Here is a 23,531-nt window from a genome sequence, read left to right on the forward strand (position 1 = left end):
CCCATACGTTGTGAGCTATTTGGCACAAAATGTTGAAATTTGTTTTCTCCAGCTTTTTACAGGTTTTGAGCCTTGAACCTGCCACCTTCTACAGCCTTCAGCTTGGGGTGTCCTTCGGACCTGTCGTGTGCCTCTTGGTGAATCCTGGTCAATGGGTCTGCGTGAACATATTGGCTTCACCTACCCAAGGTGTTCTGAGCAAGGAGGGAGAATTTTCCCATTGTTCTTGGCTGGTGAGCCATGGAACACAGCTTTTCATATGCCCAGGAGATTGAATGATACTTCCCTCTTAGATGTTAGTTCAAACCCACCATAGTTACACAATTAGGTGGGGTTTTGAACAAATCTTCTATGTTTAATATGAGCACAAATAATATGTTTAATAGGACCACCACCACTTGTCTCTCATGTCTCCTTCCAGGGTGTTTGTTGGCAACCTCCTTGGGACTCCATCTTCTTGGCTGCTGATTTCTACCTGGCACCTGTTCTTAAGAAGCGCATGTCCAGAAGGTAGGTTGCCTATTATCCAATTCTGGTAAATGTTGCTTCTCAGGTGGCTTTTTATGCCTGCCAAGGCTGCTGAAAAGATTAGAGGCAAGTTTATTAAAGTGTATTTCCTATCATAGGGATAATCTTACAGAACAATCAAGATTACTGCCCCCTTAATCCACAGAGCCTAGGACTTGCCGATCAGAAGGTCGGCGGGTCAAATCCCCACGATGGGGTGAGCTCCCGTTGCTAGGTCCCTGCTCCTGCCAACCTAGCACTTCGAAAGCACATCAAAGTGCAAGTAGATAAATAGGTACTGCTCCGGTGGGATGGCATTTCCGTGCGCTGCTCTGGTTCGCCAGAAGCAGCTTAGTCATGCTGGCCACATGACCTGGAAGCTGTACACCGGCTCCCTTGGCCAATAAAGCAAGATGAGCGCCGCAACCCCAGAGTCGGTCACGACTGGACCTAATGGTCAGGGTGTTAGAGGGGGATTTTCCACTGGTGGCAGATGACAGAAGACTGTGACACCATGAGACTGGTGTAAAACCAAATTAAATAAAGACTTTATTTCAAAACAACAAACAGAAACGCTTGTGGGTGTTTTTCCTGCAGGCAAGGTTCAAACTGCAGCTTTTCTCCTTTTGTAGCCATAGCCAGCTGCAACCAATTAGCCCAGAGCTCACAAAAACTGTTATTAAAGGTACAAATATGTTTCTGTGCAGAATGTCTCCCAAAACAGGGGACCCTTTACCTTTACCTTTAATCCACAAGAGCACCTCTGGCATTTACTTCTGTGCTTTTATGTTGATGTTCTGCCCTTGGGATCCTAGGGCAGGGGTGGGAAGTCTCAGGCCCAAGGACCAGATGTGGCCCCCAGGAATCTCTATCTGGCCCTTGGATTCTCCCCAGGCAAGTTTCTTAGTCTTCACTGGACCTTTGCTTGGTTTAACACCTTCCTTCTGAGCAAACCAGGTGGCTTTGCCTCTCTGGAAAACCTGAACTGTGCAGGAAGCCTCCAAGACTGTGGGAGGCTCCCTACATTCACCCTCCAACTTAGCCAAGGGACAGAAATCCAATTCAGTTCACATTTAAAGACAAACATAATTAATTTCCGCTTTCCTAAACTATATGTGAACCCAAACCCAGACATCCTTCGAAATTTGTACTCTGAATTTTGCAATGCAGTTATCCTGCCACGTCCCGTGTGGCATGTACTAAGGTGGGGGGGGCTTTGGCCCTCCAGATGTTACTGAACTACGGCTCCCATCATGCCTAGCCATTGGCCATATTTGCTAGGGATAATGGAAATTGTAGTTCAGAAACAAGCGAAGGGCCAAAGTTTCCCCACACCTGCTCTAGGGTAAAGTCTGCATGTAAATGCATTTATTAGTTAAAAATAAATACCGTTTTTTTTGCTCTATTGGACGCACCGGACCATAGGAGGGGGAGAACAGGGGGGTAAAAAAATTTTCTTGTCCCCCCCTCTTCTAAAACAAGGTGCGTTCTGTGCGTTCAAGGGAACAAGGGAGTTCCCGCTGGGCTCTGGAGGCTTTGGGTTCCTTTTGACCTGCTCTTTGGGGCTGGCGGGGGGGGAGCGCTGCTTTCCCCCACCGCCAACCCCAAAGACCAGGTCGGGGAACAGCGGGAAGGCGGCACTCCGCCTCCCCGCTGTCCCTCGAGCTTGTGGGGCTGGTGGTGGGGAGGAATGCATTATGTTAGGGGGAATTTCATTACAAATATACGTCATTCTTTGAGAAACAGAGATATCTGGTGACTTGCCGGTGTGCAGTTCTGCTTCATTTGATACTTTTTCGTGTGAATTATTTTAATCTTCTCACCATGCTTATCCTGGTCTCCCATCTGACTAGAATATATCCTTGATCTATGATGATGCCTCTTGCTTATCCATGGGGAGGTGTTGGGGAGGGGCAAATCTGTCCATTTCCATTTCCTATCATTTATATAAGATTTTGGGTAACATACAATGTTCTGCACAGCATTTTTTTTCAAATATAATGCATTTTTGTATGTTATTTACTAATATACACATGTTTATGCCCACTCCTATCCAAGGGTGTGCATTCTTGTACACACTGAATGGCCGTAGAATGGCATTGCAAAATTCAGAAACTGCGTTTCAGTTCACGTATTGCTTTGGAAAGCGCTGCATACATTGCTTTTGCCTTTAAAGGTGAATGAAATCAAATTTCTTCCACCATTCCTAGACTAAATTATCAGTTTTAGGTTGTTTGGTCTTCAGCTGTGTTGAAGACAAAACTCCACGTAAGGTTACCAGACGTCCCCATTTCCCGGGAACAGTCTCCAGATTTACAAATCAATCCCCATACAAAATCCATTGAAGTTGAAAAGTGTCCCCGGATTCATTGAAAAAAATCTGGTAACCTTACATTAAAGGACAAAAGCAGAGAGGAGGGAGTTCAAGTCGTCTCCTGATCTCAGAGCCATGATTTGGCGACGGGGAAACATGAGGTCTGAACAAGATTCCACGCTGTCAGAGCTCTCCTTGGCCAAAACAACGTCCCTTATTGGAAACAAAGGGTGCCTGTTACCTGAAACAAAGATGTGTTTCTTCTGTTTAAAGCCCTCTGAAAAACTGCTGGATGTCTGGAAATTCCCCCAGTGGCCACCACCTGAGCAGGGAGCTTGACATATCACACTGTGCATTGTCTTCTTTGCTACTTCAAAAAAAAGGTCACCTGTAGGCTTAGCATGAGACGCAGAATATTCTGGAACAGGAGTGAAGCACTCTGATGGTTGGTGGTCTGTTGCAAAGGGCTGAATCCCCATCCCTTTCAATTCTCTGGCAACGAGAGACATATACGGGAGGGCTGCAAATCACAATTTTGTGTGGGTCCAAAAACCACCCAAGTAGAGATATGTAGTAATCAGGTCTTGCCTGGGGAGAAAACAACTCCAGACTTTAATGGAGTCTGGTGTGGAGAGGAAGACTGTTCATTTCTGGTCTGTTTGGAGTTGCATTATGTTTTAAAGTAGCTGAACCTATGCTTGGACAAGCATTTAAATTATGCAACCACTTGGATGTCTCATTATTGTTTTAAGTCTGTTTGAAGACAGTTCGAGTAAAGCTTTCGAATTATATTGATGGGTCAGGACCATTTTTATTCCAAGAGTTTTTATTTATCCTACTGGTTCAAGCTGCGCAATATTAATATCTGCAATACGCTCTGCACCCCGCTTGAGTGTCTTTGCTTGGCCAGAATGAGTCTTTGAAGTGTGATGATGTCTTTTACTTGCTTGGATGCAAGACAGGACGGCTTGTGAGTGTGTACAGAAAAACTAACCTACTGTCAATGTTGGCCTGGGAGGAGCCAGAAAAGTTCCCCACGACTGCTCTACTTAATTGTTTTCATTGTTAAACTGCTCTTACTGTCAAAATGTTCTGGCTGTGAAGTTCCCATTTGATACAGATCTATAAATTACTAAATATCCCCACCGGGGTAAAAGCAATTTTATGCATCTGTGGAAACAGTTACCGGCATTTTATTCCCTTTCTCCAGTCCAGAAGGTAGCTGCGCTACTACCGCTGCTAATGGTGCAGGTGAGGCCACCCCTGAGAATTTCTCCTACCCTTGGAGAAATTTTGTGAAATACCCCCCCCAAAAAAAACCCCAAAGTGATCTGCTTCCAAAACTGGATGGAGGGTGCCAAGAGGCCATTTTGCACACAACTCTACTTCCCCATCTGCAAATTTTGGGAGAAGCAAAACAAAGACTTTCCTCCCAAAACCTGCCTGGACCACTCTGGTGTGGGATGTAACATAAGCAATCAAGTACAACACTTCCTGTTTGCCCAGAGTGGACACGCAGGGGGATGTTACTCCAGCCAGGAGGACTTCCTGTCACACCTGGTCTGGAGCTTCTTCCCCCTGCGTGTGACCAGGTAGATGGGCGTGCCCCTGGGAGACCCCATAAAAAGGGCTGGTCATTCTTTCTCTTTTGCTGTTCTTCTGCTGATACTGTTGTATTTTGCTGTCCGCTGGCTCTCACACCTCAAATCCTCATGTGGAATGAACCCACATTCTTTTCTGTAACTCTAAGCTAAAGCCTGACTTCAGGGATCCAGCTGTGAACTGAATGCAAGTAAACTTCTTATAAAGAAGGCTATTGTGTCTTTATTCTCTTTAGGAGGGATAAAGGGGACTTCCCTGGAACAAAACCCAATCTGGACAAAGCCAGATTGGATTGCTTAAGGAAAGGGATTCAAATGAATCTACTAACTAGATTCCTGATATATATTGGGGAATGCACTCTGCTGCTGCTGACTCACAAGCATGAGTGAGGAAGGATACTATTAAATCAGTATATCCTCTCCTAGTATCCACAACATTCCCACATCTGGTTGGACATCTGTCCCATTCTCTCCTCAGCAATACAAACATCTTTTAAAAAAGGAAAAGGAAATAAAATGCAATCTTTTTTTATTAGAAGGGCAATGGTATAAGAGAAGTTGCATGTATGATTTCCCGGAACTTGTTCACAGGCTGAAAGAGTTGAGATCAACACCGTCACCACTGAAACACCCTGAAGAAAATCTGCATAATTTTAAGACAACTCCATTTCTTTTTAGGCAAGGGCTTCATTTAAGGCAGCTCCCTAGTTCAGTAGATGGTCTTCAGGGAAGGCTTAACTACGACATACCCCTTAATTTGATAGCTCAGGGATCTCCAGTTCAAAATATATTCGGAAAGGGTGCCCCCATTGCGGATGAGAAGCACCTCATCTGGGGTCAGCACCCGGTCCCACATGTACACATCCGTGAGCTCTCCTACAAAGGACTGGTTGATATCAAAGCCACCTCCAACAGAATCCTGATCTTGACCCAGGAGAAGGGATCCGCCTGTGCCTATAGAGTAGCCCTTCTTCATGCCCATTCGGGGGAGAGGTTGCCCGTCCAACCAGAACTCCACCAACCCCGTGGCAGACTCCCAGCTCATACAGATGTGCTCCCACTGAGGTCCAGAGGTCATTCTTTCTGGAACGCTGAAGGTCACCGATGTGCCACCCACATAAAAGTTGTATTGGTTGGGTTTGGGCTTGAAGATCAGGAGCTCATTGTCGCTTTTCCGTGTGGCGTAAGAGAAGAGGCCGTAGTTGCGGTTCAGCAATGTGTAGCTTCTCAGGCAGACGGTGACGCTGGTCAAAGGATCCTGGAACAAGGCATTCAAAACCACAGCGGCTGTGTTTGAACTCGCTGGGAATATGAATACCTTCGTTTGAAGGTCTGGAGGCAGGAAAAGAAGAGAGTAAGGGTTTTTTTCCTCACACCTATAACTACATGCAGGTGTTACTTGAACGTTGTCTGAGAGATTGCTTTAATATCCTGTAGCCCACTGACTTTTGGTCCAACCCTAGAGACCTATTGTTGTTGTTTCAGACCCTCTCAGCTTCCCTATTTTCCAAGAACAGTCCTGGATTTACAGAAGCCATCCTGGCTTCTGATTTGATCCGGGAATGTCCCACTTTTCCTTTTGACGTCCCTATTTTTATTAGAGAAATGTTGGAGGGTATGGAGTTATGCAACCTCCGAGCCAAGGAGATGACAATCTTTAAAAGACATCTGAAGGTAGCCCTGTATAGGGAAGTTTTTTTAATGTTTGAAGTTTTATTGTGTTTTCATATATGATGGAAGCCATCCAGAGTGACTGGGGCAACCCAGTCAGATGGGAGGGTATAAATAATAAAAATGTTATTATTATGGAATAGAACATGCCTGTTTTCATTGGAGAAATGTTAAAGGGTATGTTGTTATTATTCTTCATTAAATTTCTATACCACAACATAAAATAACATATAAAGACACACTCAAGCGGAAGCTGCGTCACACTTTTGGATTCCAAAAAACATTCACAAACCAGAACACTTACTTCCGTGTTTGCGGCACTTGGGAGCTAATTTGTTCAGCAACTAAACTGTTCGGGAACCAAGGTATGACTGTATCAGCAAGAAGGCTAGGTCATATGATAATATGCCTTCACTTCTATGGGACTTGTTGTTTTGAAGGGCTGGCCCTATGATGAGGCACAAGGATGCAGCTGCCTTAGGCAGCAGATGATGAGGGGGCAGGAAGTAGGGTTGCCATATTTCAGAAAGTAAAAATCCAGACTTGGGGGGTGGGGCGTTGACCAAAGTTGTTGAGCTTTTTAAAGTTGTTGGGGGTTTTTTTGTGTGTGTGTGTGTGTGTTTGGAAATTTGCAAATCAACGCTTCCAATATGGGCTGCCATACGCCTGGGTTTTCCCGGACATTTCAAGCTATTTTCCAAAATTTCACTCAGACGCCATTTTTGACGGACAAATCCCAGCGATGTCCAGGAAATTCTAGACGTATGGCAGCCCTAGCAGGGAGTAAGCACAGCTATGAGTGCTCTGTACCCCCTGTGTTAGCCTGCTGCCCTCAGGTGCAGTGGAATATACAGTCCTTTCACCAGTATTGGAGTAGATTAAGTCCAGTTGGCTTGTGTATGGACTTTGGGGAAGGGCGCCATCTTGTCCTTTGCATCAGGCAGCAAAATGTATTGAACTGACCCTGTCTCATGCCCTGCCCTGCAACTTAGAAGCAGTTTTGGTGAGGGTGCATGTGACATTAAACCCTCTGTAGGAGTGAGACATGGCAGAGGGCACCATTTTCTGACTCGCCTCAGGTGGCAAAATGCCTTGGTCAGCCCTGCTTCTCCACCTTTATCCTCAAGGGGATAGAAAATCACACCCTCTGTAGAAGATGGGTCTCACACTGGGCTGAACACTGGGCTGGGTGGGATCTCCACCGTTTTTAATTATGAGCTCAGAAAACCAACAATCTTAGCCAACGGTTGAACTGTGACTCTGGCAGAATTACATGCAAAAGTTGTTTTGTGCTGGTATTGTTAATGAATCACTTCGTTCATAAACCACCAATATGCCATTGTTAAGATAATCCATGGCAGGGTCCTCAACCTCGGCCCTCCAGATGTTTTTGGCCTACAACTCCCATGATCCTTAGCTAGCAGAACCAGTGGTCAGCGATGATGGGAATTGTAGTCTCAAAGCACCTGGAGGGCCGAGGTTGAGGAAGCCTGATCCATGGGCAAAAGTCAGAAGAAAATCATTAAAATACAATAAATTTAATGACAATATTTTTTTAAAAAAGCAGCAGGATTAAATGGCATAAGCACATAAGATGCTATTTCGGACCAGTGGGCCCTCAAGTATCTTGTCCTCACATTGGCCAACTAGCTATCTAAGGGAAGCACACAAGCAGAACCTGAGGTGCAACAACAACAAACAAACAAGTAAACAAACACAAGAATGCATAGTTAAATATTTGAACCACAGCGGACAGTAAGGGTTTGAAAAAAATCTCAAGTAATTTGCCCAGATGAACAAGAACAAGTGTGCAAGGTGCAAGACCTTCATTTGCTCTGAAGAACCAATCTCTACTGTTTTTTTATTTTCCTTTACTAGATTTTACTTTATTATTTTTCTTTACTAAATCTTTGTTTCATTACTACTTAAAAATAAGCACCAGCACTTCGCATTGTTCTTAACAATGAGTCAAGGGACACTCCTGTTCTTTAAACAAAGGCAATCCAAGTTCACAACCCGCAGCCTATTCAAGACAGTAATCTCACAGCTGTGTTTGCTTTCACCACACCAGGAAACCCCAGCTCTTCCCCATCCAAATCTTCTCCTTCCTCCAAGTGCCTCTGAGTCACAAACAGCGGCACAGTGGCTATTTTCGAGTCCTGACTCGGTGGCCTCATGGTCTCCTCTCTAAAAAAAAACCCTTTCACTCTAGATTTATGGTCAGGGGCAGTTCTTTAGATAGCAATGTGTCATTCCACTTCCTTCAAATGTGTTCAACATCAGCCCTGCTGCAACCCGGACCACTCCTGCTCATTCATAGGATCACAGAACTGGAGGGTTGGAATGGACTCCGAGGGTCAGGAATCTCAACACCCCCCATCCAATTTGAAACCAATACGGACCCCGCTTAGCTTTGCAAATGCTGTTGGCGTCCATCTGTCTCAAGCAGAGGTCGACAAAGTTTTTGTGGCTTAGGCTGGTTCACAATCCCGCAGACACCGCAGTGGGCTGGACTGCACACACACACACACATGCACAAACACTATTTCCGGCACAGCTTCCCATTGGCTGCAGGAGCTTCCTACAGCCAACGGGAAGCCAGCCAGCATCGCAGAAGGCGGTCCCTATTCTGCTCCACACTGCGCCAGTTTAGTGCGGCGCACGGGAACCAACCGAGCCGGTGGCGGGGGTCCGTGGGCCAGTTAAATGACCCCCATGGGCTGCTTGTGGCCCATGGGCCGTAGGTTGCCGACCCCTGGTCTCGAGAGACAATGGAGTATGCCTCCGGTGGGGGAAGTCAAACTGCTGCGTTAGCTGCACCAAAGTGAGGGGGGCAAGCCTAGGCAGTGTGTATGGAGGTCCTGGGCTGCCCAGATGACAAGACCCCCCTCTTGGCCTCACCAATATGGTCCAAGGGAAAGCAGAGCAATACACTTGGCACCAGCTTGGCAGCAGGAGTGGCTGGAAGAAGGCATACAATGTGCCATCCAACCACCTAAGGGACTCCACTCTGGATATTATTATTATTATTATTATTATTATTATTATTATTATTAATACGCCACCCATCTGGCTGGGTTTCCCCAGCCACTCTGGACGCCTTCCAACAAAATATTAAAATACAATAATCTATTCAACATTAAAAGCCTTGGAAGAGGATATGCCTTTTCTTCTCCCAAAGATATCCCACAAGGCAGTAGAGGTTTAGAATCAGCGTTTTCCTTGTCCTACATGGGCTCCTTTCCCAGGTTCCAGAACCCTGTCTGTCCCTCCAATGCGCTAGCAGTTCTATCGCTGCAGAACCGATTGGAGCCCTCCAGGATTTTCCCCCCAAGTCCTGCCCTGGTGGTTCCACAGCAGACGATCCAGCTGTTGAGCTCTGGTGCAGAGCTACAGGCATTTCAACTGTACAGCTCAACACGCCACTCACCTTCCTGTGCCAGAGACCCTAAAAGGCAGGCCAGGATGACGAGAGAGGAGTGAAGGATCTCCATTCTGGCTGGACGCAGAACAAACTGGTCAAAGCGGCCCCAGAATCTGCTTTTGATTTCTGTTGGGAACTTCTGTTCTCAGCGAAGTCAATCTGCTATTGTGAAATTTTGCAAACTTTCTCGGCATTTATCTCTGAACTGACCAGCATAGGCGGAGTTTCCTGTTGCTTACTTCCTAGGGATTTCCCCAACGTATTGACAAAACTGTTCCTCTCTCCCCACTTTCAAAACTACCTCAACTAGCACTGGCTTGTCTTTTGAACCCCTTCCAGCTCAAAACCATTCCTCACAATCCTTGGATTCCAAGAGCCTTTTTGGACAGTTTTCTTAGCCAGGTTTTGTGGGACAGGAAGGGCCATAGCTCAGGGGCAAGGCAACTTCTCTGGTGGACTTCAGGGTTTGTTTCTTAGTTTGTTTTCTGATATCCAAAAGCCTTTTTCCAGCTTAGGAAATTCATTTACGCCTGAACACCTCACCTAAAGAGAACTTTTTCGCATCCGATCTCTGTTGCGGACTTCCTTTAAACTATGCGTGTGGTCCTTTTGAGGTGGAGATCTCATTGGCAGGAGGATGACAAGAGACTTTGCTTTATCTCTTTTTCTCCCCATTTAGTCTCATCTTGCAATTTAGCTTAGAGTAAGCTTAGAGTAAGCTACTAACATGAGTTTGACCAAACTGCGGGAGGCAGTGGAAGACAGGAGTGCCTGGCGTGCTCTGGTCCAGGGGGTCACGAAGAATCGGACACGACTAAACGACTAAACGACAACAACAAGCAAACCTACCTCACAGGGTTGTTGTGTGGATGAAATGGGGAGGAGAACCATGTACACCACCTTGATATCCTTGGAAGATAAAGGTGGTATATAAATGTAATACGCAATCAATAAATCTGCAGTTCTTGCATTTTTAGGCACCAAATGTTTAATTTTAAAAAACGACCTTTCGCCTGCGACAGGGAGTCTATTCGGTTTCTTCCTAACTCATGGTTCTACAAACACTTTCAAGACAGTTGTGGAGAGGATGGATATGCTCTGAGGAGCCTCTCACACCCCCCTTCCTTAAGCGATGTTGGAAGATGGGAGTCCAACAACATCTAAACATCTGATCTCAACTACAGAATACCTATTTGCTTGTACCCAGCAAGCCATTCTTTGCTCGGCCCACACCTGCCTCTGACTTTGACCCCCAGGGGCACGTGCCCCCCCACTGACCCCAGAAGAGCACACAAACTGGGGGAGGGGTTAAAGAGCTCCCCGCTTAATAGCAGATAGGCTCCGTGACCCAACCATCTCTTAGGCATTCTGATGCTGGCCATTTTATATGCATTCATTATTATGTGAAGGCCGCTCCCTGCAAGGCTCTTTCCACCTGGCCTAGGAGCAGGGCCCACACTCACCAGCCCTACTGAAGAGGCTCCTCATGAGGCCGGAGGAAGATTGCCCAGTTAATGTTTTATTGATTTAATATGCTGTAAACCGCTTTGAGTTTTTTATTAAAAATATAAAGCAGTATAGAAATTAAAAATGCATACATTATTACATCAAGGACTCTTTCACACTTCAGTTTGTCCCGCAGCTTCCTCAACCCTCCAAACCTGCTCGGATATACCCAACATTTCCTCCTAGTGTTGTCTACGCTGATTGGCAGCAGCTGTCCAGGATTGCAGGAAGGGGGTCTTTCCCACCTGGGACCTTCTGCATGCAAAGCAGGTGTTCTGCTGTGTGAGACAAAGTGGCCGCTCCCCACGTGGGCATAGCCAGGATTTTTTTTTGGGGGGGGCTTCATGTTAGGAGAGGCAGAACCTCAGTTAGTTAAGTATTTTTACTGATTTACTTGCTGGTGGGGCAGCTGACTCCCTGCCTCCCCCCCCCCTTGGCTACGCCCAAGGTTCCTGCCATCGGAGACCAGGTTCAGACGACAGATGAAGGAAACCCTCCCCTTGGCTCGGCAGGGCTGTGAGCTCCTCTCCGGTCCCAGCAAGTCCCAGTATGAACCAATGTATTGACTGAGCCACTATTCCCCCACCCTGCTTGGACGACTACGGGGACTGAGCCCGGGACTTTCTTTTTATATATATATATATAATATTTTTTATTAATTTTTAGCATACAAAAATTTTAAAGACATACCACACAAATTATTATACATATGTCCTTGTTTGGACTTCCTTCAGCATCTCTGATAGCCTTCCGTCTTGATTATTTCTCCTGCAATTCTTAACTTAATATTGCCTTTACATTTTCTAACAAATCATTTCTCCCTTTCCATTTTTACAATATTTCTTAAATTACTCCTCACAGAACTTCTTGTAGTCCTACAAACGTAATCTGATCATCACAAATACTTTTCAGATACTCAGTAAATTTAGTCCAGTCTTCGGTAAACCTCTGGTCCCGCGGGTCTCGGATCCTTCCTGTTAGCTTGTCTAATTCTGCGTAGTCCAGAGCCCGGGACCTTTTGCAGGCCAAGCAGGGGCTCTGCCCCTGAGCTATGGGCTGGCAGAGCCACTTCGTTCCCCCACGGCCGCCCCCTACTTGTCTGCGCCAGGACCCCCGAGAGACTGAGCACCCCGAGGGGCCAGAGGATGATGGTCTTCGCCACGGGGGGGGGGGGGGCGGGCAGCAGCAGATCTCCCTTGAGGGATCCCCGGGGCACCAGATCGTCCGCCTCCCCTTTTCCTCCCCACGGGCCAGCTTCTGGAATCAGCTCCGCACAGCACCGACTCAGCAACTTCTCAGGAAGAAAAACACGCGGGTGGGTGGGTGTTCGGCGATGCGGCAAAACACGCAGAGGTAAATGGCAAACAGGGCGCACCATAACAAACACGTGCGTAAAAGCAGGCGGGGCGCACTCTCCGGCTCCCAGGGATTGTTAATCCTGACCCAATGCGATCACCATGTGGGTCCACAGGAAGAAAGAGTGGAGACCTCCCGACGCGGATTGGGAGTCCCACCCTGAACAGCTCCTTCTGCTCGGCTTGGTTCTTGCTGCAAGAGTTGGGAATTTGGAGAGGCTCCCTTGCACTCTTCTGCTCTCCAAAGGACGGGCATCCGCAGAGGTTCCCTTTCCGCTTGCACTGTGCGGGCAGGAAGTGCGCCCCTTGGCATCGGTCTGGCTTCCAAGCCGGCTCCTTTCTCCTGTTTTGCAACCCTGCTTTTCGTTTCAGGTACTGCGCGGGAAATCGGGTACCCAAAACAATGTCAGAAAAAGGGGGGAAGCGGCAGCAGATCAGGAGGCCCTGATTCCAGGGCGCGTTGCCCACGCACGTGCACGGATGCCGAGCCTGTAGATGCCCCAAAGCTGGTAGCCACCCAATCTTTACAGACCCAGGACCCACTTTTAACCCAAACATGCATTTGGAGACCCACTTCTTAAATTTCCCCCATCTATTTGCAGGGTGAGAGTGTTTCTCCTGCGACTCACCTTAGATCAGGTCCGCTTGCCCCGACCCACCAGTTGAAGACTTTACAGGATACTGGTGGGACCGGCTGTGTGATAGAACACCTGCTTGGCATGTAGAAGGTCCCAGGTTCACTGCTTGGCATCTTGCGGTCGCGCTGAGAAAGTCCCCGCTTGAAATCCCTGGGAGCTGCTGCCAGTCAGTGTCGACAATACTGAACGAGATGGACCAATGATTTGACTCACTATAGGACTATATGGGGGGGGGGGAGAGGCGTTTGAGGGCAGCCTCAATGTCGTCCTGGGACAAGATCTCTTTGCCAAGGGTTATTTTTAGTCTGTCCAGCAAAGGGCGGGGGGGGGGGGCCCCGAGGACTGACAAGCAGGCAGCTTGTATATGAAGTACCTGGTTTTAAATCTGCCCTCAAAGTGTTTTCTGTACATTTAAAAAGAGTGATGAGAAAACTGTATTGTTTGGAGGAGCATTTGGATATCTTACCTGCCTTCCCCAAAGATCCCAGCTGTGATTCCTGCACTGCAAGATGGTGGACTAGTCCTAAGATCCTAAGCTTGTTGACAAACAAGGTTTTACATATTTTATTCCTCTATTAAATTTGTATACCACCATCATCTGAAGATCACAGGGCAGTTCACAACATAAAAAATAACAAAGCGAGAATGCAGTCTGGAACAAAAACAAACCAAGAAACCACCCCACTCCCTTCCAAATCTACAGTTTTATGATCCTGGCTTACAGCAATATAAAAATACAAGATTAAGATCAGCAGCAAGCAAGAATGTTTGCCTCTCATGCACTTTGTCAAAGGGGCAAGTCCTGGGATGGGGAACCTCAGGCCCAGAGGCAAATGTGGCCCTCCAGGCCTCTCTGCCTGGCCCTCAGGACTCTCCCCATCCTCCAGAGCCACACCCCTTACTGGCCCTGCTCTGCCCTGCCCTCCTCTCGTCTCCCCCCCTTCAGTGCTTTTGCCTGGCTGGAGGGTGGAGATAGATGCGTGTGGAAACAGACACACCAGTAATGTTCTGCCCGCTTTAGCCTCGGGATACACATATTTCTGGCATGTGGCCCCCAACAGGTTTCCCAGAATGGAGCGTGGCCCCCCGAGATTTAAACAGGCTCCCTACCCCTATCTTGTGCTAAGCTTCTGAAGGCTTTCAAAGAGGGGGAAATTAGACGAAAGAGAGAATCTTACCCCTATTGGCTGTGAGTCCTGGAATACCTTCTCCCTGCCTTGTGAGCCTTTTCCACCTGGCCTGGGAGGGCAGGGCCCTGACTGACTCCAACTACAAAAGTTGAGGCTGCTGAACAGAGCCTTGGCCTGAACTATTGTTTTGGGGGTTGCAGGTGGGGTGGTTGTTGCTGATATTATTTTTTTGTATATTTTAGAGCTCATTATTTATGTTGAAGTTTTTCAGTTTGGTTGTATACTTCTTGATGTTTTACTTATTGTTGATGTTGATGATGATGGTGGTGGTGATGATAATTTCATTACTTATACCCCACCCATCTGGCTGTGTTTCCCCAACCACTCTGGGCAGCTTATAGTATATATAAAACATAATAAAGCATCAAACATTAAAAACTTCCAGATACAGGGCTACCTTCAGATGTCTTCTAAAAGTTGTATAGTTCTTGTATCTCCTTGACGTCTGAAGGGAGGGCATTCCACAGGGAGTTTGTGACTACTTTTCTTATGTTGTACGTATTCTTTCCATGGTGTAAGCTGCCTTACATAAAATTATGTATATATGTATATATAAAATATATGTATATATAAAATTATGTATAAAATGCTTTCGGAAAGAGGTTTGCGGATGACTGTCCCATGGAAGGATGCCAGAAAATATGAAGCAAATAATAATTACTATTTTCCATTTGTACTTCATTGAAAGAAACGCACCTCTTAATATTTTGCTTGGATGGTATGTGACTTCCCAAAGGATGAACAGACTTATATAGAAGGCCTATGCTTGGGTGGGATGGTTTGTTTTTGTTTGTTTTTTTATTATGTATTTTGTGTTGTTTATGTTGCAATTTTATGTTGTGAACTGCCCTTAATCCAAAGGCCTGCCTAAAGTGGAATGTTTTCGCCTGGCACCTAAATGGGCGAAGGACAGCATCCAAATTTAATAAATAATAATAATAATGTTAGAAATGCGCTACTTGGAAGCTGGCTTGGAGAGAGCCAAGGATCCTCAGATATGTAGTGTTGGTGGGTGGAGGAGAGGAGGCAGATCTCCTGGGGCTCAGGTTGTTGTTATTATTACTGTTGTTATTTATTGATTAAATCTATATACCACCCTGTAGACCTCAGGGCAGCTTACAGAATAAGAGTACAAGGTGAAATTCACAAAATACATAATATGAACAAGAAAAAGAACAAAACAAACCAATACCTCGCACAAGCACATTTAAAAGAGCATAGGATGTTAATAATCCAAAGGCCTGCCTAAAATGGAATGTTTTCGCCTGGCACCTAAAGGTGTATAATGAGGGCGCCAGGCGAGCCTCCCTGGGGAGAGCATCCCGCAAATGGGGAGCAACTGCAGAAAAGGCCCATTCTTGTGTTGCCCCCCTCCGGACCTCTCAAAGAGGAGGCACACGAAGAAGGGCCTCAGAGGATGATTGCAGAGTCTGCGTTGGTTCATATGGAGAGAGGCGGCCCTTGAGGTATTGCAGTCCTGAGCTGTTTAAAGCTTTATAGGTCACAACCAGCACTCTGAATTGGGTCCGGAAACTAATTGGCAGTCAGGCCAGGATCGGTGTAATATGCTCAAACTGTAATATGTTCAAATTGGTGTAATATGCTCAAATTGGCTGGGTGAGCGCCTAAATTCACCTTCACCACTCGCCCTTTAACTACAGTGGTACCTCAGGTTAAGTACTTAATTCGTTCCGGAGGTCCGTTCTTAACCTGAAACTGTTCTTAACCTGAAGCACCACTTTAGCTAATGGGGCCTCCCGCTGCTGCCGCAGCACTGCCGGAGCCCAATTTCTGTTCTCATCCTGAAGCAAAGTTCTTAACCTGAAGCACTATTTCTGGGTTAGCCGAGTCTGTAACCTGAAGCGTATGTAACCTGAAGCGTATCTAACTCGAGGAACCACTGTACTAGGGAAATTTATCTTTCCTTGGCTGCAGGAGGTGGGGGCAGAGAGAATTGCAGTGCAGTTGGATCAAGCCAGAGGGAGACTGTCTAGTCCAGGGGTCAGCAAACTTTTTCAGCAGGGGGCCAGTCCACTGTCCCTCAGACCTTGTGGGGGGCCGGACTATATTTTGGGGAAAAAAATATGAACGAATTCCTATGCCCCACAAATAACCCAGAGATGCATTTTAAATAAAAGCACACATTCTACTGATGTAAAAACACACTGATTCCCAGACCGTCTGTGGGCCAGATTTAGAAGGCGATTGGGCCGGATCCGGCCCCCGGGCCTTAGTTTGCCTACCCATGGTCTAGTCCAGCATCCTATTCTCACAATGGCCAACCAGATGCCTAATAGAGAAGCTCACAAGCAAGATTTTGGCTTCTCCTGTACAGAGCAATGATGGCCACAAGAGGCTGCTGTAACACCAAAGGTTGCATTTTGGAGGGCATTATAAACTGCATCTGCGAACCTAGGCATGCTTACCTGAGAGTAAGCCCCACTGAACTCAGTGAACTTGTACATCTGCAGCCCTAAATATATTTATCCTTATTTCTTCCTTAGCGCAGTCCCCACCAGACCCTGCAGAGCTCCGAAACGGATGCCACCAGGGATTGAAGCAGATTTCCTGCCACTGAGCAGACTGAAGCAGATTTTCTGCCAACATTTCTCCGGTGAAACTAGGGACATCCTTTTCTATTATTATTATTATTATTATTATTATTATTATTATTATTATTCCCACCCATCTGAGTGGGTTGCCCCAGCCACTCTGGGCAGCTTCCAACATATATAAAAACATAATAAAACATTAAACATTAAAAAACTTCCCCATGCAGGGCTGCCTTCAGATATCTTCTAAAGGCTGCATATTTACTTATCTCCTGGGCTCGGGGGTTGCATAACTCCATACCCTCCAACATTTCTTTGATGAAAATAGGAATGTTTCTAAGGAAAAGCAGGACATTCTGGGATCAAATCAGAAACTGGGGGCGGCTTCTGCAAATCCGGGACTGTCCCTGGAAAATAGGGACATTTGGAGGGTCTGCGAAGGCCCCTTCCCCTGGGGGCCACCCAGGGAATATCTGCTTGGGCTGAGGGCCAGCAAAGATGGCGGCACCCTGGGCCATTGGCTTCTGCTTTGCAAAGCTTCAGGTCTGGGTAGTTCCACCGGCAGAGAGATTACATGATCCCACCCGGAGAGCCTCTCTGCAGGTTTTCTCATTGACTCCGGTGACCTCAGAGGAGATAATCCCCCCTGCTTTTGTTATCTGTGGGAAGAGGCGCTGAGTCATCTCTCTTAAGCGCCAAGGGTGGGCCGCCGCCAGAGATTCCCATCATGCCCCTGTGCTTGACGGGCCTTGGAAGCTTGTCAGGAGCTCCTTGGTGAATCCTAGAATTGTAGAGTTGGGAAGGGCACAAGGGGCATCTAAACCAAACCCCCGCCTCCCCAAAAAATGCAGGAATCTCAGCTCGAGAATCCCTGACAGGTGGCCAAGCCAATCTCTGCTCTCCATGGAAGGAGAGTCCACCTTCTGAGGGAATCCCAACTGCTCTCCCCCTCAGAAAGGTCCTCCCAACTTTTGGTCACAATCTCCTTTAAGTGAATATTGTTATTATTATTATTAGTATTATTATTATTAAAATAATAATTTATTATTTATACCCTGCCCATCTGGCTGGGTTTCCCCAGCCACTCTGGGCGGTTTCCAACCGAATATTAAAAACACAATACAGCATTAAACATTAACATAGCGGGCAGATGAAGAATCGGAAGTCCTTTACTTTCTGAATCTTACTTTCTATCATTCTCTTTTAACCTCTTTTCTACCCTCTCTTTTTTCTCTCTATTTCTTTCTCTCTTCCTCCCGCCCACCCCCTTTGTATTTTATTGTATCTAGATAAAAGTCTTGGTTTGGTTTTTAAAAGGGGGAAATTTATTACGTTTTCTTTTTCTCTATAAACCATAATTAATTGATTTTTTTTTAATGAATCTCCTTTCTTGTCCTTTGACAAGAACAAGCTGACTTGTTTAGAGACTTCAGCCATTTTTATTACTCATACGACCAATCGACAGTGCTGTTTTGACCCTTTACGCAGGGGTGGAGATGTTTTTGGGGCTTGAGGGCCACATTTCCTTCTGAGCAACCTTCTGGGAGCCACATGCCAATGGCCAGGAGGGCTAGAGGCAAAAGCAGGTGGAACAACTAATGTGAATATTATCTCTTTCTGGTAGCTTAGTGCGGGGAGAACCAAGTCCTGGTGGCTAATAGCCATTGAGAGCTTTATCCACCATGAATTGCTCTACTACTTTGCTCCATATAATCTTATGCCAGTTAGTCTTTATGTTAGGACACCTCCAGTATTCCCCAGGAGGGATTCAAGCATATTTGAGAACTTTAAGATGGTGCAATTAAAGCTCCCTCTGGTGCAACATATCAACTTATTTTTTAAAATAAGGAAAGTAAAGAAAGTGATGGTGGAAGGCACCAAAAATCTTGAGTTAACCATCAACTGACAAATCGGTGTCTGTCCTCCCTGTAACCAAATCAGGGCCAGTGCTCAGTAAAGCGTGGACATTGTATAACCTCCACACAAGCTTTCTACCAGCAAATCTGGATGAATGCTCAATAAACAGGTCAGCAGGAAGAGCTCAGGGTCTCCACAGTGCCACAAGACTGTTGTTTTTCCTTTGCAATAGGTTGCTGGAGTAAATTTGTCAGCACCGCGGAGAGGATCTTAATTAAAACAAAAATCTCTTGTGTTTACTTCTTTCTCTTGCAGCACTCCAGTTTTCTTTTGCCTCCTCTGCAAAAGGGGCTTCTCCTCACAACAATAACCCATGAGGTAAGTGAGATGCAAAACGAGCAAATAACAGAATATTACTTGTTCATCCCAGCAATTTGCCCATGGCCGGTCCTACCATTAGACAGAGGTAGGCAGTGACCTTGGTGGAAATTCTGCATCTGATCCCGGTCATCGCTGACATGTGGCCCTCAGAAGATTGCCCAGACAGGAGTGTGGCCCTGCCGAAACGAGGATGTGAAGACAGTAGTGCTTTCCTCTGTGTGTCTTCTAGCAGCTGGTACACAGAGACAGGCTGCCTCTCTATGCGAATGTTTGCTTAATACCTTTTTGTTCCCTTTCCTGTGTTGTTCGCTTTTAATACCTGCAAAGACAACAGCCGGAGATCTCTCCGGCACCTCCCCACCCTTTTTCTGTTAGCACAGCAGTCATCCTGTGTTTTGTTTTCTTTTCCAAATCGGGCAGCGGATTTCCACACACACACCAGCTTTGGTTCTAAGAACGCTTAATCCCAACCCAATACCTTTGGCTGCGTTGAGGGCTAGGCGGTGGCGGCTCAGTTCCCAGAATCCTCCGGGGCTGCACTCAGGGCAGCTCCACCCTGACCGCACCGAGGCGAAGTTTTCCGCAGAGGGTGGCGCTGGGGAACCGCACCCAATTCTCCGTCAGCCTTTTGAGAACACGGCAGGGAGAAGGGAGTTGCCTTTCGGTGAACTACCTCCGCTTTGGTTTTTCCCTCCCTCTCGCTCACAGGGTCCATGGCGTCCGACAAGCCACCCAATTTCTCCTGGGTAGCGCCAGGCCAGCTGGCGGGGCTGGCCATGCCCCGCCTGCCCGCACACTACCGGTACATGCACGAAAATGGCATCCGACATCTGGTGTCACTCACGGAGCGCAGCCCGCCGTACCACGACACCTGCCCCGGCATCCAGCTCCACCGCCTGCGTATCACCGACTTCTGCCCGCCTTCACCTGAGCAAATCCAGTGCTTCCTGCAGATTGTGGACGATGCCAACGCCAAGGGGGAGGTCAGTTTTCACGCCACCGTATCAAGGCGATTTCTCTAGCTGGTCTAGTGTTGTCTATGCCGGGGGTGGAGAACTGGACTTTGAGTAGCGGGCTGGATTCTTATCTCCTTGAGTTTCTTTTCCAACCTTAAGTCTCCACATTTCCACATCAGTTTGCGATTTTAAAAAACAATCCCCATGAAAATTTTGGTGTGAATTTATGAGCAATTTTGTCAAATACAACGTGTTTGCGTATGTTATTTTTAGTGTACAGTGGTACCTCGGGTTAAGTACTTAATTCATTCTGGAGGCCTGTTCTTAACCTGAAACTGTTCTTAACCTGAAGCACCACTTTAGCTAATGGGGCCTCCTGCTGCTGCCGCACCATTGGAGCACAATTTCTGTTCTCATCCTGAAGCAAAGTTCTTAACCTGAGGTAATATTTCTGGGTTAGAGGAGTATGTAACCTGAAGCGTATGTAACCTGAAGCGTATGTAACCCGAGGTACCACTGTACTGTAATGTGCCATTTTTACACTTTCGTTTTGTGTGTCCGTGTATTTGTACACATTCCTAGACTGGAAAACTACCTTGTAAAATTCAGAGAGGTACGGATTTTGATGCGTCACTGTTTTTCCCCACTTGCGCATTGTTTCAGAAAGCGTGGAATAGGTAGGTTCAAGAAGCAGCTCAGTAGCTTCACTAGCTTCACTGCAAGTGGGTCGCTATGGGAGGGTGGGGAGTTGGTAGAGGTTCAGCCTGGTGCAACAGCACCAGCAGAGCCAATCCGGCACCTCACCTCTCCCTTCCGGTAAGCAACAGCGACCCGCCCAATGGAAACCCCACCTGGCAAACCGCTTCTGATGTCTTCCTGTTCAAGTGCATTTCCCTGATGCTTCCCTAATTTGCAAAAAAACAACAAAAAACACCCCACCTTTTTTTACAAGCAGATTTCTTGCACTGGTGCAAGAGAGGCCTTAAGATTAATGGCACTGATTTGCAAGGCCCCATCCATTGGGAAGTTTAAATCACTATTATACCACTTTAACAATCATGGCTAAGCACCCTTGGAATTAATTGTTTTTTAAAGGATGCAGAGAGTTGTTAGGATACTCCTATTCCCTTCACAGAGTTACAATTGCCAGAGTGATTTAACAATCAATCCCCATTCCCAGGAAACTCTGGGATTGGTGGTTCTGTGAGGGGAATAGAGGTTTTAACAAGCTACAGTTCCCAGAGTGCATTGGGGGAAGCCATGCCTGTTTAAAGTGGTATAATAGTGCTTTAAATATATTGTTATGAGTTTGGGCAGGTTGGGGAGAAGTAGACTGTATGCAGAGCGCCTTCTAACCCCTGGATCCAGCAAGTGTTAAAATATAAGCCAGGCTAGCTTCCTGGTGAGGTGGTAGCCTAGGTCAGAGTTTTTCAAACTTGGGTCCGCAGCTATTGTTGGACTACAACTCCCATCATCCCTAGCTAGCAGGACCAATGGTCAGGGATGATGGGAATTGTCAGTGCTTTTTCCCCCAAGGGATACTTAAGGGTACACAGTACCGGCACCTCTTTTTGTTGTTGTTAAAAAATGTGCCACTACTGTAACAACTTCATGGTAAGTTACCGGCACCTATTTTTCTAGGGGAAAAAGTGCTGGGAATTGTAGTCCGAAAACTGCTGGGGACCCAAGTTGGCCTAGGTGATGGGCCATCAAGGGAACAAAGGAAGTGGATCTGTGTGAGACAGCAGATGGGTGGGGCCCCTCAATTGGCTGGTAGTTAGAAAGATGAGAGGTGAGGGTTGAACCTACAGTGATGTGATCTAGAAGCAAGAGAGAGGCAGAGCAATTCTTGATTTCTGTTTGAATCCAAGGCTGTGGCTATGAAGGAAACAATGCCCTCTTGGGGTGTGAATGCAGGCTCAGGTTGTATATACATGTAAATAAACCCTATATCATAACTACACCACAGTCTCCGCTGTGCCTCATTCCGAAGGAAACACGAACCTTGGGTAAGTGCCTGGAACTCCTGGGATCTCGCACCGCTCAGAGGTCGGGGTAGCATGCGACAGTAGAGTGCAGACATGCCAGGAGCTCTTTAATTTCACAAATGTTAATTTCCTCACGGGCCGGAGGGGCCCTTTCATGCTGCGGCTTTCCCTCTCTTCACCAGGCTGTGGCAGTGCATTGTATGCTGGGATTTGGCAGAACCGGAACCATGTTGGCCTGTTACCTCGCCAAGACCCAGAAGATCACTGGTGTCGACGCCATCCACGAGATCCGCAAGCTGCGGCCAGGCTCCATCGAGACCCACGACCAGGAGAAAGCCGTTGTCCAGTTCCACCACCGTATCAAATAGCCAGAGGAAGAGATGAGGATGGGTAGTAGGAACTCGTTGGCTGCTGAGTTGACTCCACGGGGGATTTTAACTTTACCGTAACCCCTGTTGCTGGGGGAGAGTTATCTGGCTGCCAAATGGAGAGGCCGGTTGATTTGTTGATTGGTTGGTTTTCTTGTTTGAAGCAGGTGTAGGCAGTCTGTGGCCCTCCAGAGTTGCTGAACTACAACTCCCATCACCCCTGGCTGTTGGCCCTGCTTGCCAAGGCTTATGGGAGTTGTAGTTCAGTGACATCTGGAGGGCCAATGTTTCCCTGCACATGCTTTAAAGAGATGCTTTGAGTTCTTTAGTGGGGGCTTCTGGTTTGGGGTACAGACTGATATTTTTTTGTGGGAGTTTCAGATACTCAGGGAACAGGACCCCATTGCAAGGGTTGGCAGCAAGCAGTGAGTTTTCCCTTTCACCCCGGAAGAAACAGCCAGCATGGGCAGTCAGGAGACATTTTACAAACTGTCTGTGCATTTAAGGAGTGTCATGGGGTGATCTTTTCTGTCACAAGCCAGCAGATTCTTCTGTCTTGACACTTCACCGCCCAGAAATAAAGGCGATCAAAGGTGACAACTGTACATATTCACTTTCAGTTCATTTTATTCTGTATTATTTATTCTTACACTCGCACCCCAGTGCTTCCTCTGAGGAGTTGTATACGGTTCCCCCTTCTCCATTTTATCCCCACAGCAACCCTATGAGGTAGGCCAGGTTGAGAGACAGTGACTGACCCAACGTCACCCGGTGAGCTTCATGGCTGAGTGGGAATTTGAACCCTAGTCTCCCAGGTCCTAGTCTAGCACTCTGACCATTTCACCACAGGGCTAGGGAATCATTTTTTCAGCTCAAGGGCCACATAACTTTCTGGGAAACCTTCTGGGGGCCACATGCCAGCAGGGGTGGAGAGGTGATTAAATGGAGGAGGGGGTTGTCACTTTAGTCTACAAAACGTTTTAAAACAAATAATATAATTGATTGAATAAGATTGTTATTATATAGCAATGAATAGAACCCAGTTAGCATTTGTAAAATTCAGGGATACTAAAAACCAATAGCCATGCATGCCTCCATCCAGGGCACACCTTTGCATTTCATTTACAATAAGGAAAATCATAGTGCAAGTAGATAAATAGGTACCGCTCCAGCGGGAAGGTAAACGGTGTTTCCGTGTGCTGCTCTGGTTCGCCAGAAGCAGC

At 46.8% G+C, this 23,531-nt stretch overlaps 2 protein-coding genes and 1 long non-coding RNA gene across 7 annotated transcripts; 1 reads left to right on the forward strand and 2 right to left on the reverse strand.

Annotated features, from left to right (window-relative positions):
• The first annotated feature begins 57 nt into the window (after positions 1–57).
• On the forward strand, positions 58–22,913 carry DUSP23 (dual specificity phosphatase 23). Of its 5 annotated transcripts, XM_083591957.1 has the most exons (5): positions 58–328; positions 422–510; positions 18,931–18,993; positions 19,705–19,979; positions 22,123–22,913. In XM_083591957.1, exons 4-5 carry the CDS (start codon positions 19,710–19,712, stop codon positions 22,306–22,308), a joined length of 456 nt encoding a protein of 151 aa, XP_083448083.1. In that variant the 5' UTR covers positions 58–328; positions 422–510; positions 18,931–18,993; positions 19,705–19,709; the 3' UTR covers positions 22,309–22,913. The 5 variants fall into 5 exon arrangements, with proteins under 5 accessions (XP_083448083.1, XP_083448081.1, XP_083448085.1 ...); XM_083591955.1 differs by lacking the exons at positions 58–328; positions 422–510 and adding an exon at positions 12,647–12,750; XM_083591958.1 differs by lacking the exons at positions 58–328; positions 422–510 and adding an exon at positions 12,670–12,693.
• On the reverse strand, positions 4,935–9,709 carry LOC310752133 (serum amyloid P-component-like). Its single transcript, XM_083591945.1, has 2 exons — positions 9,524–9,709; positions 4,935–5,754 (listed from the first exon to the last, which is right to left on the reverse strand). Exons 1-2 carry the CDS (start codon positions 9,585–9,587, stop codon positions 5,132–5,134), a joined length of 687 nt encoding a protein of 228 aa, XP_083448071.1. The 5' UTR covers positions 9,588–9,709; the 3' UTR covers positions 4,935–5,131.
• LOC310752154 lies at positions 11,659–12,439 on the reverse strand. The gene is made up of 2 exons (XR_014542857.1): positions 12,399–12,439; positions 11,659–12,314 (listed from the first exon to the last, which is right to left on the reverse strand). It is a non-coding gene; the product is annotated as an uncharacterized lncRNA (long non-coding RNA).
• Positions 22,914–23,531: the final 618 nt, after the last annotated feature.

The sequence above is a fragment of the Podarcis filfolensis genome (genome assembly GCF_964270895.1).
Source record: "Podarcis filfolensis genome assembly, chromosome: 16".
Lineage (NCBI taxonomy): Eukaryota > Metazoa > Chordata > Lepidosauria > Squamata > Lacertidae > Podarcis > Podarcis filfolensis.

Coding starts and splice junctions, on each gene's coding strand:
- LOC310752133 (XM_083591945.1), bottom strand. CDS start 9,587: ATGGAGATCCTTCACTCCTCTCTCGTCATCCTGGCCTGCCTTTTAGGG. Junction 5,755..9,523: donor AGGGTCTCTGGCACAGGAAG/GTGAGTGGCGTG, acceptor TCCTGCCTCCAG/ACCTTCAAACGAAGGTATTC.
- DUSP23 (XM_083591957.1), top strand. CDS start 19,710: ATGGCGTCCGACAAGCCACCCAATTTCTCCTGGGTAGCGCCAGGCCAG. Junction 19,980..22,122: donor ATGCCAACGCCAAGGGGGAG/GTCAGTTTTCAC, acceptor TCTCTTCACCAG/GCTGTGGCAGTGCATTGTAT.